The sequence below is a fragment of the Martes martes genome (genome assembly GCF_963455335.1).
Source record: "Martes martes genome assembly, chromosome: 10".
Lineage (NCBI taxonomy): Eukaryota > Metazoa > Chordata > Mammalia > Carnivora > Mustelidae > Martes > Martes martes.
Window position 1 is genome coordinate 28,397,594 of NC_137898.1, and position 17,728 is coordinate 28,415,321.

At 42.1% G+C, this 17,728-nt stretch overlaps 1 protein-coding gene across 1 annotated transcript in view; it reads right to left on the reverse strand.

The window, feature by feature from the left end:
• TRIM44 (tripartite motif containing 44) overlaps window positions 1–16,174 on the reverse strand; it is a 107,346-nt gene extending 91,172 nt beyond the window's left edge. Inside the window, exon 1 of the mRNA XM_080815967.1 lies at window positions 15,258–16,174. Within this exon, the coding sequence (XP_080672093.1) occupies window positions 15,258–15,926 (669 nt within the window). The 5' untranslated portion in view covers window positions 15,927–16,174. The remainder of the gene's footprint in view (window positions 1–15,257) is intronic.
• Between the last annotated feature and the right edge of the window lie 1,554 nt (window positions 16,175–17,728).

Here is a 17,728-nt window from a genome sequence, read left to right on the forward strand (position 1 = left end):
TTAAGGGAGTTAGTCTAGTCTAATGCCAATAACCAGCTGGGCACTAAAAGAACAGTAATTTGTCCGTAGAACTGTAAATGTTAATCACTTAAACATCCTAAACTGGCTCCTAAATATTGAATTCTGTATTATAAAAAATCAGAAGATGCTGCATTCAAAAAGAATACTGGCTGGCTGTTTTGGTTTTTTTCCTATTCCACTGGCCTTGTGTTGGTAACATGCTTTAAAAAAAAAAAAAAAACACAACTTTTTTACAAAAAAGGTTTTTTGCGGGGAAACAGTGGAAAAGGCCCAAAAGATAGAATATACAAGTCCTCCTAAGGAATCAAATCAGAAAGCTAAGGTCTTGTCAAAAGAAAATGAAACTGAATTTTTTTTATCACCATGTCATGTATAAAAATTCTTTACCAACATTACTTGATTTTCCAGCTCCAAGTCCATTCCTATGTCAGGCAACTACCTTTATACAGTTGCTCAGATCCAAAATCATTTTTGGTTCTGAGAAACCCATCACCAAGTCTTTCTCAAGCTAACTCAAAAACATGCCACCTCCAACTACTCTTCATCATTCATCACCGGTACTACTCCCCAGGCCAAGTAACAGCACTGTTCTCGTTCTTGCTACCCTACCATCCACCTCCACACAGACACCAGAGTGAAATTCTAAGAATGTAAGTCACATCCCTCCCTCCCTTCCTTAAATAGTCTGTGGCTACTCAGAATAAAATCCAAAATCCTCATCACGACCTACTAGGGAATCTGACCTCAACTACTACTGCCTCATCTCCACCCTTACTAAGTTATCCTCCAGCCATCCTTTTTATCTCCCAGCAGCTTACTTCATCTCAGAGCCTCTTCACAGGTTATTCCTTCCACTTGGGCCACTATGCCCCCAGATCTTCCCATCACTGGCTTTAACTCTACCCAAGTCACTACCTCAAACAACTCCTCCTCACAGCCTTAAATAGCTCCCCACTCCTTCCCCCATCCCAGTCATTCTCCTCCTCCTTCCCCTAGTTTGTTATTCCTAGTATTTATCTTATCATCATTTGAAATATAATTTACTGTTGAACTTCCTTACATCTGTTTTGCTCATACCATATAAGCTCTAAGAAAACAGGAATTTAGAATTACTCACTGGTAAATTCCCTACTACTCCAAATACTCTACCTGATTGAATGACTGAATCAAAGAAAAAATCATCATGCTACTAACTTCGAACACTATATAAAAATATCTCAATAAATACTCTACCTCAAAGAACTGTGGTAAAAATTGGATGAGGTAACATGTAGGAAGCTTATAGTATAGAACCTGGCACATATTAAGTTCTCAGTAAGTTTTAGTTATCATTGTTGTTGTTATTATTAATTGAATAACAACATATTGGGGCACTACTAAGTACCAAGTACTAAGCTAGAGAAGGGATGAACAGAAAAAAATGACAAAACAGTCTGTTATTAATCAAAATACTTTGTAAAATATCTAGGAAGAAAATTTCAGGTAGAAAAGAAACAGTTTTAGAATATTCAGAAAGTATCTATTAAATATTTTCATACGGAAGGTAAACATCAGAAGACTGTGTTAGTACAACTTTAAAGTTTAGATATAAGTGGGAATAATTTAAATGGGGGAGTAGAGTCAACATGGGGGTGGCAGAAAGAACATGTACTTTGGCATCAGACCTGGGATTAAACTCTAGTCCTCCTACTTACTAGCTAGGTGATCTACCAAAAAACTCAACCTCTTTGAGCATCAGTCTCCTCATCTGTAAAATGAGAATCATAGTAACATAGTGTATTATGGGAGTTGTACTGAGATCAATGGAAACAACGAGTGAAAAGCACCTGAACTAAAACCACTCAATAACTATTATTACTATATTCTCATTGTTGTAAAGAGCCCCAAAATCCAACAGCAGACAGAGTTTCTAGACTGTCTTAATTTTATAACCTCAGCTGAAGACCAGTATTTTCATACTTCACGCACATGAAGTCAGAGTCTACCACTCAACACAGGTTACACCCCACCAGCATTCATACTGACCCAAAGGACAGAGAGGAGAACAGAGGGGTGTCTGTAATCTCTCTGCCCATGACTGCCTACTGGAAAGAAAATGGAGGCTATTTCCTAACCAGAAAATAAAGAGCGTATTGCCCCTGCCTCCCCTCTGCTTCTATAAAAATTTCCCACAGTTCAGAATGTAAAACAGAATTTAAAGAGGACAACCAGAAAGACTTGTGAACCTAAAATTAGACCTACCAGCTGTGTTTTGGTTAGCTAGTGCATAAGGCACCAGCAGGACACTGAAACATACAGGAGCCTCTTCTCAAAGACAACTTTTTCACCAGCCTATCTACCCACCAGAATAGAGCAGGCAGAAGGAGCAGAAGGAGAGGGGGCTGAACACTTTTCACCCAAAGAAACTTGGTGTCCAGAACTTCTACTGCTGCCAGACTAACTGGTTTGGAACTGAACTTGGAATAGAACCTTAGATGGCTTTATAATGGTTATAAGAATGAGCCACCAACAGCTGAGGGCTTATTATCTTCCAGGCACTATGCTAAGCTCCTTACACGTATGGTCTTTGTTCCTCACTATAACCCGACACGGAGAAGCAATTATTATGCCAATGTTACAGGTGAGGAAACCAAGACTCAGAGAGGCTGAGTGAATTATCCAACATGACACAGCTAATAAGTACTCAAATTCACAGATTGCAAAGCCAAATAATGCAAGATTGCTTGGTCCTTTATATTCATTCTCCCATTTTTCCTTAGCAACAGACCCCAGCTTTTAGCTGGACGTAGTGTAGCCTGGAGAAAGACTGTTTCCTAGCCTCCCTTTCAACTAGATAAGGCCACAGGACTGACTAGCCAATGAAACATAAGCAGCAACATGCGCAACTTCTGGGGGGTTTCCTTAAAACGGAGGGGTGTGCCCTTCTTTGCTTTCCTATGCCTGCTATCCTGGAACTTGGACGTGCTGGCTCAACTCCAGCAGTCAACTTGGTCCATGACAAGGGCTACACCTTAAGGGTAGCAGAGTGGAGCTAGAAAGAGCCTAATTCCTAATAACGTCACAATTTCTCCACACCAGCCTTAAACTGCTTATATACAGACTTCATTTACAGAAAGAAATGAATATCTTGTTTGAGTTGCTATTATTTTGGATTTTTCCAAATTATTTCCTTGTATTAGATGCAGGTGAACTAATGTAAACATTGAAACACTAAATGATTATGCAATACTGTCTCTTTCAGTTTATCAACACCCTGGGACTAGATGACATATTTCATTTCATATATTCACCAAATATTCCATGTACATCTACTACTCAAGAGGCACTGTGCTAGGTACTGGGAACATAAAGATAAGTTATAGTAGTGACCCCAGAAGAGTTTATAACCCATGTCGGACATGGAAAGAAGTAACACTGATAGAGTATACTGTAACTAATGCTACAGTGAATGTGTATAGGCTGTTGCTATGGGAACACAGGAGGGCTAACTAACAGTCTAGTTTGTATTTACCTAGTAAAATCCTACCCATCTGGTCCAAATTGAATACCATTCCTGCCACAAAATCTTTCCTGATTCCATGTTTTCAGCCAAAATTAATTTCTCTTTTCTGTGAGCCCCCCATAGCATGATGTTTGTACTGCTCCTCTATTTACACACAAATAAGCACTTGAAAAGACTATCTTTCCTATTAGACTATAAGCTTCCTGATGCCAAAAGCTTTTCTTTATTCTCCATATTCATCACACAGCTCACGACAAATGCTCAAAAATTATTCAGATAAATAAGATTAACTTAAACTACCAGCCTTTAACGTTAACCATATGCTATAGCTTGTAACATTAAAATGAATGTTTTCTCTAATACTCTATTAAAGTTAAAAGCAGATTACACTGCTACCTGATCAAAAACTAGCTAAACACATCCGAAGTGAGTTTAATATATAATTAATGTTCAACAAGAATATGGTTATCTGGCCTATGGGATGGATTGAGGCTTTAGCATATTTGAAGGATTTTTTTTTTAATTCTTCATTCATTTTGTGACATCTGTAAAGGACATCAATATTAATATATTTTCTTTGATGCCATGTTGGCTTGATCCCTATGACAGTGATACACACACAACCAAAACCAAAAATAAAACACACATACAAAGGATTTAAGTCCCCCAGGGCCAGAGTTCTGTGTTTCTTACCGCATTCTCCTCTCTACCCCACATATCAGGACCAAAGCTTTTGTTCCACCCATTCCTTGTATAACTTCTGTCCCCTCTTCAGAGAGTCCATGAGCATGCTCCTTCCTGCCACACAAGAGTAGACTGTGGCTCTGGATATTAAAAGAACCAACTGGGACAGGAATATGAAACTGAGCTGGTCATCTCAGACTGAACTGTAAGTTCAAGCAGAAGACACACTGAGCACTGACACAGATTCACCTCTGGCTTCCCAATCTTGGGTCAGATGCAAGGGAGGAGAAAAGGTACACCAAGGAATGGACAGGGCAACTTCTGTATTGTGGGCTGTAGTCAAGAAAAGCTGGTGCCACAGGCACATGGTCCTTTATTCGCAGAGGGGTTTAGGAATAGTAAGACTACTACATCAGCAACCTTACCCTGAAAAGCAATAATCTAGTAATATATGATCAACAGGTCAGGAAGACAAAAAGAAGGCACTGGATTCTTGGGGGAGAGGGAAGGAAAAGCTTGGACCTTTTCTCAGGAGTCAGCCGTTAAGACTCCTGGCTAAGCTCTGTCACTTTCCAACTATGACCCTGGGAAAGTTATGTGATCTCCCTATGCCTCAGTTTCCTTCCTCCTTAAAATAGAGATAATAATAAAATGTACCTCAGGGCACCTTGGTGCACAGTTGGTTAAGTGACTCTTGGTTTCAGCTCAAGTCATGATGGCAAAACTAAGCCGCGCATTGGCTCTGTACTCAGCGCGGAATCTGCTTGACATTCTCTCCCCCTCTCCCTCTTGCCCCTCCAGCTCGTGCTCACACATGTGCTTTCTCTCTCTCTCACATAAATAAATAAATCTTTGAAAAAAATAAATAATGGACCTCTAGGATTGTTATGAGGATCAAATTACTAATATGAGAAAGAGCTTAGAACAGTGCCTGCCCATAAGTAATATATAATAAGTGCAAGCTATTAATCTGTTCTGGCTCCCAGACACCAACCGTGATAGTGATCTTGATAGTATACACCCTTAACTCTGTGGTCTTCCTCCCACAAACCACTAACTCTAGTCTAATCAAGAGATGAACACAAGACGAATCTCAATAAAAGGACCTTCTACAAAATACCTGATAAATCCTGGAGGTTTTGATTTAACTGGCAGGGATGGGGCCAGTCACAGGTATTTTCTAAAGAATTACCCTCCACAGATGATTCAGAAATGCGATACCAAGGTGAGAAACACACTGTTTACTTTGCTGACCTCACCTCCTACTCCTCTTTCACTCCCCCCTACTTCATAATAACCTTTTTGTTGCCCCTCCAATACCCAGAGTTCACCTCCACCTTAGAACCTTTGCATTCATGGGGCACCTGGGTGGTTCAGTGGGTTAAGCCTCTGCCTTTGGCTCAGGTCATGATCTCAGGGTACTGGGATCAAGCCCAACATCGGGCTCTCTGCTCAGTGGGGAGCCTGTTTCCCCACCCTCCCCACATGCCTCTCTGCCTACTTGTGATCTCTGTCTGTCAAATAAATAAATAAAATCTTAAAAAAAACCACAAAACTTCGCATTCACTATTCTTTCTGCCTTAACCACTCTTCTCCCAGAATTTTTTTTTTCAAGATTTTATTTATTTATTTATTTGACAGAGAAAGAGTGACGGGGGAGAGAGTGCACATGAGCAGGCGCAGAGGGAGAGGGAGAAGCAGGCTCCCCAGTGAGCAAGGAGCCCAATGAGAGACTCGATCCCAGGACCCTGGGATCATGGCCTGAGCCAAAGGCAGCCGCTTAACTGACTGAGTCACCCAGGTGTCCCTCCCACAATTTTTCTTAAGTTTTAGATTATAAGGTATAACTTTAATAATGAAGATTGCACAAAGAGTCTACACTTGAACAGGGCACAATGAGACAGCTTTTCTCCTCTGTTTAATCTTGCAGAAGCCCTCCAGGCCCTCCCCCCAAGCTCATACTCCCTCCACAGGGTAGTACTGTCACCTGTGCTAACAGAACATTACAATTCCTAGAATTGTGTTATTCTTCTCACTTCAAGAGCCAACTATGCTTTTATGAAAAGTTGCAGGAACCAAAGCAATCGTCTCTGCTACGAATCACTGAACTTTGCGTAAGCAGTACTCACCTTGCAACACAAAAGAAGGGTTTTCCTAGATCTTTGCTAGATCTCATGAATTCAGGTCTCTGCCCAAATCATATGCTCAGAGATGCTTTCCACGACTACCTCATCAAAATGTAGTCTGCTATGCCACCGCCCTGCCCCTCACTCCCTCACTACTACGACTTGCTGATTTCATAGGACACACTACCATCCCAAATTACCTCTCTTTCTCCCCAGCTAGAGGGTGAACTCCGTGAAAGTTAAGGCCCTCTCTGTCCTCTTCACTGTATTAACTTCAAGACTTATCACAGCTTAAGAAAGTACATTTTGAAGGGTAGACTCACATGAGCAATCCCAGAACTGCAGGCCTCTCTCATAAATCTTCCACAGAACCATACAGGGCTGCTCCAACTGACAGGAAGCCATTCCCTTTACCTTAGTCTTAGTTTGTCTTATTCTAAACAAATAAATAAGACACAGAAACATTCTGTGGCCAGTGCTTCATGGTTTTATTAGAAGATAACCCAACCCTTCAGACAATTAAAAAGAATATAAATAGGCACATTTTGGCAGACCTTCAACCTTCTGCCCCCCTACCAGAGCTCCTTCTTACGAGCTGACTAAACAGCCAGTCATGGACCATTACAGGATGCAGCACTGACATACCTAGAGCCACAGCTGTTCGGAGCATATGCCTGGATCCTTCTAACCACCCCGCTACTAGTGCTCCCTCACTAGCTCTTCTCTGCAGTTGTTCCCCATGCCCTTAACCAAACATTCTTCTCCCCAAATAACCATCTTAAAGGCACATTCAAGGGCAAAGGGTGTGGCTTCAAACCCTTCAGATCTATCCATAATAGAGCCATGTTAAGAACTCCACAGATGCTCACAAGCATTTGCTGGGAACTCTGCCTACCACTTGTCCTTTAGCCATTTTATAACTCTGCCTTTCCTTCAGTGATTCTACAGTGCACTAGACACATACTTTTCAAATCACAGGACATACCCATTAATGTGCAATATAATCAGTTTAGTGCGATAATCTAGAAATTTTTAACAGAATAGAACAAAAACAGAAAACATCATATCTAGTAAGACATAGTGTTCCATTTGAGTTATTTAAAAGTGTGTGTGTGTGTAAACAAAGCTACAATGTAAAACATACATTGTATATCTCTCATTGTAGATTAGGTTCCATTTTTTTTTAAACTACTGGTCGAGAGTTCTGAGAACATCTAATTGCACTTTTATTGTTCAACAAAAATGACTCATTAAGTAGCTATGACTGCAAATCCCCTTGACAATATAAGAATTTTCTTATGAATAAATCCATAAGCCAGATCAAGTTCCTTTGTCAGACCCAATGACCCATTTTCAGAGCCAGAAATTATGGTAAGAGAAAACTGCATATCTGAATGGGAGGTTATATAACTCAAAGAGAGGTCATAATTTGGGCTGTGTAACTATATTTCTATGATAAAGCTGGAACACACGTTAGTTCAAATCTGGACCCACAAAATCCTTAGAGACAGAATCCTCTGGAGCAAAGAAGAAATAAATACAGCATAGGAGGGGAGGCAGGACTTTAAAAGTCATTCCAGGGGTGCCTGGGTGGCTCAGATAGTTAGGTGTCTGCCTTCGGCTCAGGTCATGATCCCAGGGTCCTGAGATCGAGCCCTGCATCAGGCTCCCTGCTCAGCAGGGAGTCCGCTTCTCCCTCTCTCTCCCCACTGTCAGCCCTGTTTGTGCCCTCTCACTCTCTGTCAAATAAATAAATAAAATCTTAAAAAAATAAAATAAAATAAAAGTCACTCCAAGGACTAAGTGTTAATTTTGTCCTTTCAAAGTGCTCACCTTGGTTCTTTTGGCCCAGCCCTCAGGTCCCTCTTTCTATACAGTCACCTCGGTTCTCTGTCCATTCTGAAGTTTGCTTTAGTCTAAGTAAATCTGGCAACAATTTGGCCTTCCTCCACCAATACCAGCCACTCACAGCCCAGTTAGGCATGAAGCTATCTAAACATGTATGTTTAGGGGCACCTGGGTGGCTCAGTGGGTTAAGCCTCTGCCTTCAACTCAGGTCATGATCACAGGGTCCTGGGATCGAGGCCCGCATCCTCCTCCTCGGGCTCTCTACTCAGCCGGGAGCTCGCTTTCCCCTCTCTCTCTGCCTGCCTCTCTGCCTACTTGTGATCTCTGCCAAATGGATAAATAAAATCTTTTTAAAAAAAAGTATGTTTAACCAGACTCCTCATATTAGTAATAAAAACAGCAGCTAACTTGCATTGTAACTGAGAACTTACAATGTGTTAAGCGTTGTTCAAGTGTCTTATCACAAATTAAACCATTTTACCCACATGAAAATCCTGTTTCATTTCATAACTTCATACCCATTTCAGAGATATGGAAATAAGGCCAAACTGTTACATAGCTTGCCCAATGTCAAAAAGCAAGTGGCAGAGCTAGAATACTTTCTGTCCCCTTCTAACCCTGCACTGTTTCATTTTTTCTTTGTAACACTTATATATGTTTATTTGCTAATTTATTTTTCTCTGTTTCCTTCCAGTACAATGTAAGCTCCAATAGAACTAGGGACTTTTTCCATTCTGCTCACTGTTATATCCCCAATGCTAGAAGCCCCCATGCCCTTGGCCAATACTCCATACATACTTGCTGAAAGAATGCAACGTAACAAAGACCCTGGTCCCTCACCATCATCATGCCGGGCTACCTTTAATATTCCAGGAGCCTTACTCTCTTCCAATAAGCAAATGTATACTGGCCTCAAAACATTTGAAACCAGAGTGAACTGAAACTAATTAAAGCTGCAACCAAGCTCTGATCAAGCACCAATCTTTACTGAATCAAAATAATCAGCCTCTCATCCTAGCTGCCTAACAGAATACATGGCATACCCTTTCTGAGAGGGAGAAAAGAAAATAGTAATCTAGTGTCTACAGTTCTTTTAAATACAATGTCTAGTATTGGATGAAAAATTATGAGACATGAAAGGAATCATGAAAATGTAACATAAAGCCAAACCCCAAAAGATTCAAAGAAAGAGAGCTTTAAAAAATAACCAAATAACCATTCTAGAGTTGAAAAATACAGTATCATAAATTAAGAATAAAACAAATGACGTACAATGGAGTTATTTGTAGCTGTAAAAAAAAATAGATAAATAAATAAACAGATATATCTATGGAGTGATTTCCAAGACACACTGCTAAGTAAAAAAAGCAAAGCAAAAAAGAGAATTTATATCTCTCCAAACCCCATTAATTCCAGTTTCACCATGAGGAAAACATCAGACAAATCCAAACTAAGAGACATTCTACACAACACCAGACTAGCACTCCTCCAAACTAACAAGGTCATCAAAGGCAAAAAAAAAAAAAAAAAAAAAAAAAAAGTAATGTGTCCACAGGATCCTGGTACAAAAGTTATTAGAGGAAAATCTGGTGAAATTCTAATAATATCCATAGTTTAGTTACCAATACTGTTCCAATGTTGACATAGTAAGAGTACAGAAGGGGCGCCTGGGTGGCTCAGTTGGCTGAGCAGCTACCCTCAGCTCAGGTCATGATCTCAGGGTCCTGAGATCGAGTGCCACATGGGGCCATTGCTCAGTGGGGAGAGGGCTTCTCCCTCTCTCTCGTTTGCGCTCACTCTCTCTCTCAAGATAGATAAATATTTTAAAAAAGAAGAGTATGTGAAGCAGCTCTTGATCTGAGGACACTACTGATCTGCATTAAACTGCACTGTGCATTTCACAGGGGGTACACAGTGAGGTGGAAGAGGAGAAGGTTAGAGAAAGCAAAGCTGATGGCATGCTCAGAGTGAGACATTTTTTTAAAATTTGTTTTTGAATAATGTCTACACCCAGTGTAGGGCTCGAACTCACAACCTTAAGATCAAGAGTCAGATACTCCACCAAGTGAGCTGACCAGGTGCCCTCAGAGTAAGATATTTAAAAGAGACCCTTTCCACATAGACTTGGGATGCTCTCACCCCTACCAGAGTAAAATCCTAGAGTAAAGACAAATGAAACTTGCCACTATCTCACCCTCTGAAGGGGACTGTGGGAGTGTTGCCTTAGAGCTGAACAGTAGGAGGTGGGGAGCTGCAAGGTGGATGAAAATGAAATCTTTTTTTTTTTAAGGTTGGGTGGAGCAGGGAGCCTGATGCAGGGCTTGATCCCAGGACCCTGGGATCATGACCTGAGCAAATGAGCCACCCAAACACCCTGAAAATGAAATCTTTAAGAAGTTGTAAACTTGGGCAGGTACCTCCTGAAAATCTAATCCATGAAATCTCAAGCAATTCATTTAGTTTAAGGGGGTTCCAAACAAATTGTACTCTCAGGCCTTAGCACAAGCAAACTCAATACTCTTTTGAAGAATACAGCTTCATGCCAAGGCTTGGGAAATCCCCACAAATAATTTTTCAAAGGCAATGAAGAGCTGTGCAAACGTAACACAAAAGGAAATGAAGAAACATGAAAAATACCATCAAAAACAACAGCAGAGGGGCTCCTGGGTGGCTCAGTGGGTTAAGCCTCTGCTTTGGGCTCAGGTCGTGATCTCAGGATCCTGGGATCGAGCCCCGCATCGGGCTCTCTGCTCAGCAGGGAGCCTGCTTCTCCCTCTCTCTCTCTCTGCCTGCCTCTCTGCCTACTTGTGATCTCTCTCTCTCTGTCAAGTAAATAAATAAAATCTTTAAACAAACAAACAGCAGAGGAGACCTACAAAGTCTTCATATACTGGAATTATCAAAGACAGATTATGACCAACAGGTTTACTGTTCTTACAGGAATAAAGAGGATAGCTACAGTACGAAAAAGAAAGATAATAAGACAATATGGTTCACAAATTTATACTAGTACATTTGAAAAGTTAAACAAAATGGACAAACTTCTGGGAAAATGTAACTTATCAAAACTGACCTAAGGAAAAATAGACAACTTGGACAGACCTACAACCATTAAAGAAATTGAATTCATCATCAAAAATACTGTAGAAAAAAAAGTAACAAAATTATCTCTCTTTCTCTTTTCAGATCCAGACAACATACCAATGGATCTTATACAAATACTTCCAGAGCATTAAAAGAGAGAACCTATGTGAGAAGCAATACACTGTGCCTCATACTACGAAGCCAACATAACCCTGATAGCAAAATCTCATACAGGCAGTACAGAAAAGAAAATTTACAAGCTAATTTCTCCCATAAATAAAAATGGAAAAAAAACCTACATAAATTATTAATAAACCAAATTTTAAAACATGAAGATACTTCACCATGACCAAGTTGCATTTATTCCAGAAATGCAAAACTGCTTTAATTGTAAAATACAGTAACGTAAAGGGACGGAAATAAGACCCTTCACACCCCACCCCATGTTTTTGTGTACAAAAACAAGAAGAAACATTTGAAAGATGAGCAAAAAACTAATAAAAGTGGTTACTAATAGTTGTTGGGGACAAAACCAGGTGAAAAAGACAAAGTGAACTAGAGACTTCTGAGACATGTGAACATACTACTGATTTTTAAATTTAAAAAAATCAATTAATGGGGTGCCTGGGTGGCTCAGTGGGTTAAAGCCTCTGCCTTCGGCTCAGGTCATGATCCCAGCGTCCTGGGATAGAGCCCGGCATCTGGCTCTCTGCTCAGCAGGGAGCCTGCTTCCCCCCCCTCCCTGCCTTTCTGCCTACTTGTGATCTCTGTCTGTCAAATAAATAAATAAAATCTTAAGAAAAAAATCAATTAACATAATTCACCACATTAACCTAGTAAAAGAGTAAAATCAAATGAACACCCCAATAAATGCAGGAAAATCACCTGACAAAATTCAGCAGCCACTCAAAATTAAGAAAAACTCCCAAGCTAAGATTAAAGGGAATTTTCCTAACCTGATGAAATATATCTGTGAAAAAAAGCAAACCACTATCACACTTAAGTGTGAAATGTTGTAAATTATTCATCAGTTAAAACAAAGGCAGAATACCCACTATCACTTCTATTCACCATTATACTGGAGGTCCTATAAGTAGGACAAGAAAAAAACAACATATATAAGGACTGGAAAGAACAAAAACTGTCCCTCTCTGCAGATAATATGATCATGTATGTAGAATGAATCTACATATTAGAATATTTATGAGAATTTAGCAGACATCTTAACACAAAAATCAATACATAAAAGTTAATCATTTTCCTATATACAGTTAGAAAACAAAAGTTTTAAATTTTTTTTACAATACTATAAAATTTTAAGTATCCAGGAATAAATTTCAAAATGATGTACAAGTTCCTTCAGAAAAAAAAAAAAATGACAAAACTTTATCATGAGGCAATTTAGACCTAAATATATGAGAAGACTTTATCTTGGAACGGTATTAATTCTCTATATATTGGTTTATAAACTCAAGGCAATTCAAAAAACATTCTGCAGGCTTTCTTAATATAACTTTATAGTATGCTCCTAAGAAATGTAAAAGGCCAAGACTGGCTGAGACACTCTTCTAGAAGAACAAAGTAGAAGGACTTGCTCTACCAGATATTAAGACATGTTCCAAAGCTATGGTAACCAAGAAAAAATGTTTTTCACACAGAGATACACTAACAGATCAATGGTACAGAACAGAAGACCCAAGAAACACATTCACAGGCATATGGACACGTGCACAGCAGATCCATGTAGAAAAGACAAGCTTTTCAACAAATGCTGCTAGGGCAAATGGCTACCTGTAAGGGGAAAAAATGAAATTGAGCCCCTATTTCCACTATAGGAAAATCAATACTAAGTGGAACAAGACACAAAAAGCACTAACAATAAAGACAATTATTGATAAGTTCTACTACATTAACATGAAGAGCTTCTACTCAAGGCACAATTAAAAAAAAAAAAAAGACTAGAAGATATTTGCAACCCACAGAAACAACAAAGAAGTCAGAATAAACTTCTATAAGTCAATGAGAAAGACAGACCACCTAAGAGAAAAATGAACAAAAAACCCTGAATGAGGCACTTCACAAAAGGTGAGATACGAAAGATTACACAAAGTCCTGAGTAACTAGAGGAATGCAAAATTTAAACCACAAAAAGATATACATATCCACAAAATTGACAAAAATTTTTAATTCTCAGGGCACCTGGGTGGCTCAGTGAGTTAAAGCCCCTGCCTTCGGCTCAGATAATGATCCCAGGGTCCTGGGATGGAGCCCCACATCGGGCTCTCTGCTCGGCAGGAAGCCTGCTTCCCCCCCCCCCCCCCGCCTGCCTCTCTGCCTACTTGTGATCTCTGTCTGTCAAATAAATAAACTCTTAAAAAAATGTTTTAAAAAAATTTTTTTAATTCTCCAATAGCAAGTGCTGATGATGATACAGAATAACAGCAACTCTCATACACTCTTCATGGCAATGCAAACTGGTACAACCACTTTAGAAAACAGTTGGCAAAATCTGGTGCTATTTAAGACATGCCTAGTCTGTGACCCAATAATCTCACTCCTAGGTTTACATTTCATTTAAATATATGAAGATGTTCACAGGAGAAAAGAACAAGAATGCCTATACCAATATTGTTTATAATAGGCAGAAACCTCAGAATCTGGAAATAGAATGGTCATCATTGACAGAATAGGTGACTTATGGCATAGTCATAAAACTCTACAGAACTCTACAGAACAATGAAAATGAACAAACCACAGCTACCCACTGGATGAATCTCACAAACACAATGCTGAAAAAAATGAAGCAAAACCCACAAGAATGCACAATACAACATCAACTGTGTCAAGCTCTAGTAAGTTTAGGAATGCATACATATGCGATAAAAGTATAAAGTAAGGAAATATCACCACAGAAGTCCAGAAAATGGTTTCCTATGGGGAAGAGAAATGGTTATGACTGGAAAGAGCAGAGGTCTTCAATATTGATGCTAATATTCTATGTCTTAACCTGGGTAGAGAGTACATCAGAATTTGCTTTATAATTTTTTGTTAGACTGTGCATATGATTTTATACACTTTATGTATTTTACAATTAAAAAAATACAATCTCCTGTGTTGATATTTTTGTTAACAACCTATTTATTATCCCAGTGCAAGTAACTGCAAGGTTGCTTAGGGAAACAAAAGTCATAATATGACAACATTCACTAATAAACTGGTCACTTGGCTCCAACTTTCCTCCCTGGATAACTCCAGCAATTTCTCTCACTGACTACAAACATCCACACCATAAACAAAATGCAAATCATCTGCAAATTTGTTCGCCCAAAAAATATTTAATAATGTCTACGACTTTCCAAACACTGTTCTAGGAGATCAGCAAGGTCCAAGAAAGACAAAGGTCCTGCCCTCCTGCCAAAGATGGAAGACACAGGAACTCCCATTCCCATTCTAAGTTTGTCTCCAACCTCTCATCCTCCTTTCCAAACAATTATCACACATGGAGAACCTAAAAGAAACTGGGGACACATATGACCTTAATATGGAAACCACCACCTCTTCACTACAAAGGAACCGTCTGCTTGGTTTCATCTGGCTGAAGCACAGTTTCCCATATTCTCAAGGAGGCAAAGAGACTGCCTTACTGTCCAGGCACTAGCCTCAATAACAGTGATGCTGTGGGAACTGGCTTATGGGGTCAACACTCCCAAAGAATGCTTTAACTGGGATCCAGGGACCAGAGGCTTGTAATTTTCCAGAAATCGTACACTAGGCTTCCTGTGTACATATATTTTCCTCGAGTCAGAGTCCAGAACTTGCAACTGATTCTCAAAGGAGTTCAACCCCAAAGAGGGTAAGCCCTGCCTCAATAAGTTGACTACACTAGCTTTTTAAGGTCATGGGGAAGGCAAATGGGGCCACAAGCAGGCCATGTGAGCTGAAACCCAGGTGTCCTGACCTCTAGGTCTATGCTCTGAATGCCCAATACTTACCCTTAGTTCTTCGAAGGCTTCGTCTAGGGTGGAGAGCTGGTGGCCCTGGTGAGTCCCAATGACAGGGCACAGGACACAGATGAGCTGCTTATCTTCCTGGCAATAGGTGCTCAAATCGAGCCCATGGTCCGGACATTTCCTCTTGGCCACTCTCTCCGCTTCCATTTCTATTTCTGGGTCAAATTCACTCTCTGCCTCCGTTTCTCCCTCCGCCTCAGATTCTCCTTCTTGGTTGTCTTCCTCTGCTTCGCTCTCTTGCTCATCCTCCATTTCCTCCTCACTGTCCTCTTCACTCTCCTCATCGCTCTCATCCTCACTCTCTTCCTCCGTCTCGCTCTCTTCTTCCGATTCACTGTCTTCCTCGGACTCGCTCTCCTCCCCCACCTCGCTCTCTAGGTCCCGCTCATTCTCCACCTTGGCCTCAGCTTCTTCCTTCGCGTCGCCCTGCCCCGGGGCCCCGGCGGTCCAGGCCTGGGCAGCGCCGTGGACGTACGGGGTCAGATGGTGGCTGGGGAACTTCTGCCCGTGCGCCTCGGCGTGGCGGCGGCAGTAGCAGAAGGCGCACTCTCGGCACACTTCCTCGGCCCCCGGAGCCTCGTCGGGTTCGCACTCGTCACACGTGCCGTCGTGCGGCAGCTCCTCGAAGGCCGCGCCCCCTCCCGAGGCCATGTGGCTGCGGTGACGCGGCCCAGGCCGCTGGGCCTCGGAGCTCGGCGCCGGGGCTCCGCGCGGCTTCCTCCCGACCTCCGCGCCGCCCGGGTCCCGTCCCGGGCACTGGCCGCGCCGGGTCTCGGGGCAGGCTTGGGGCCGCGGCGCCGCTGCCGCCTGCTCCCGCCAGACCCTGCCGGGTCGAGGAGCTAGAGGCCTTCCCGCCGGCTCGGCCGCTCAGCGCCCGCTGCGCTTCCTCCGCCGGCGCGGGCACTTCCGGCGCGGCGGCCCCGCGCCCCCGTCGGCCCCCGCGCCGCGCGCCTCCCTGCTTCGCGCTGCCCCCGGCGAGATTGCCGCGCTGCTGGCCCCGCCGCCCCGGTTCCGCTTTCCCTTTCCCTGTCGGCGGCCTCCTTTCACTTCCTGAGTCATTTAAAGTGGCAAGGGCCCTTTTCCGCGTTCCCCGGCCGGGGGAGGGGGTGGCAGGGAAGGGGACGCTCGGCAGCCGCAGAAGGAGGGGGAGGATGGAGGAGGTCTCCCGCTGGCTCCCGAGGCGGGAGTCGGGCTCCGCCTCCCAGGGCCCCGGAGGTGTCCACCTGACTTCTCAAGGCTGCTAGGCAGGTGTACGTGTGCGTGTCAGTCTCTGTCCGAACAGTCCGTCGCCGCCCGGCCCAGCCCCCACCGCCAGGTGTTCTGCAAGGTGCCGGGACTGGCTGGTTTTTTACCAGACTGTGCCCGATCTCTGGGATTTTCAGACGGCCCCGAGAAGGGTCGTGTTTGTTCTCCCAGGCTCAGGGAATTTCAGAGTCAGGCTCTGCAAACAGACGTTTTCGATCCAAAGCAATACTACACTTTGTCTGTTTGCAAAGTCTATTTGCATTCCTGCTTCTTAGGGGCTTGGAATCTCGAGGGTGGCAACCTCTATGCCTTTTTCTGAGAGCTTGCCTTGGTTTCCCCTGAGATGTCAGGTGAAGTAGGTGGCGAGAGAGGATTTGTCCAGTGAGACTTCCAACGTGCACTCCTTTTCCTTTATGTAAGGAGACCACCTAGATCCAGACTGGGTTCCAAGAAAAATGGAAAGGACTGTTATTTATTAACAAACCACTGAAGCGCCAAGAATCAGGCCAGATCTTTTTGTGGCGTTTTAAAAGCTGGTTTTGGAAGATCCTCTGTTGAAGGCTCCCAAATCCTGGTGCCACAGTTTAATTGACTTTGTGACCATGGAGACGTTAATTGATCATTCTGTTCTCCACTTCTTAAAAAAAATAGGTAAAATGGAAATAATGGTAATATCTACCTGATGGGGCTCCTTTGTGAATGAAATGTAAAGGTGCCTGTCTTCTGGAAGTATTCACTAGATTTTAACTACTGTTATTAGCACAAATGATATGTAGTGCATATAATGACCCTTTGAAGGACTCTTTAAACACTTTTTAGAAGATGTATTTATTGAAGTAATCTCTACACCCCGAGTTGGGCTCAGACTCACCACCCTGAGATAAAGAGTTGCAGGCTTCATCTTTGAGTCAGCCAGGTGCCCCTTAACATATTTTTAACACATTAGGCATTTTTGGCTGGCTGCTGGTATACATCCACCCCATATCTTTTTTTTTTTCTTTTTTCTTTTTTTAGGAGCTTTTGTTTTGTATTTAGGAGAGGAAAAGGGCATTTTGAACTAGTCCAGGTTGAGGCTGAGGTGTGGTTGAGCAGAATGGAGGGGAATGGAGTAGTGTTTGTTTTCCATTGACTTCCCTTGGGTAATTTTGAGATAGAATTTCCATATGATTTTCGCAAAAATGCCAGGGCGTGGGGTGGGGTAGAAATCA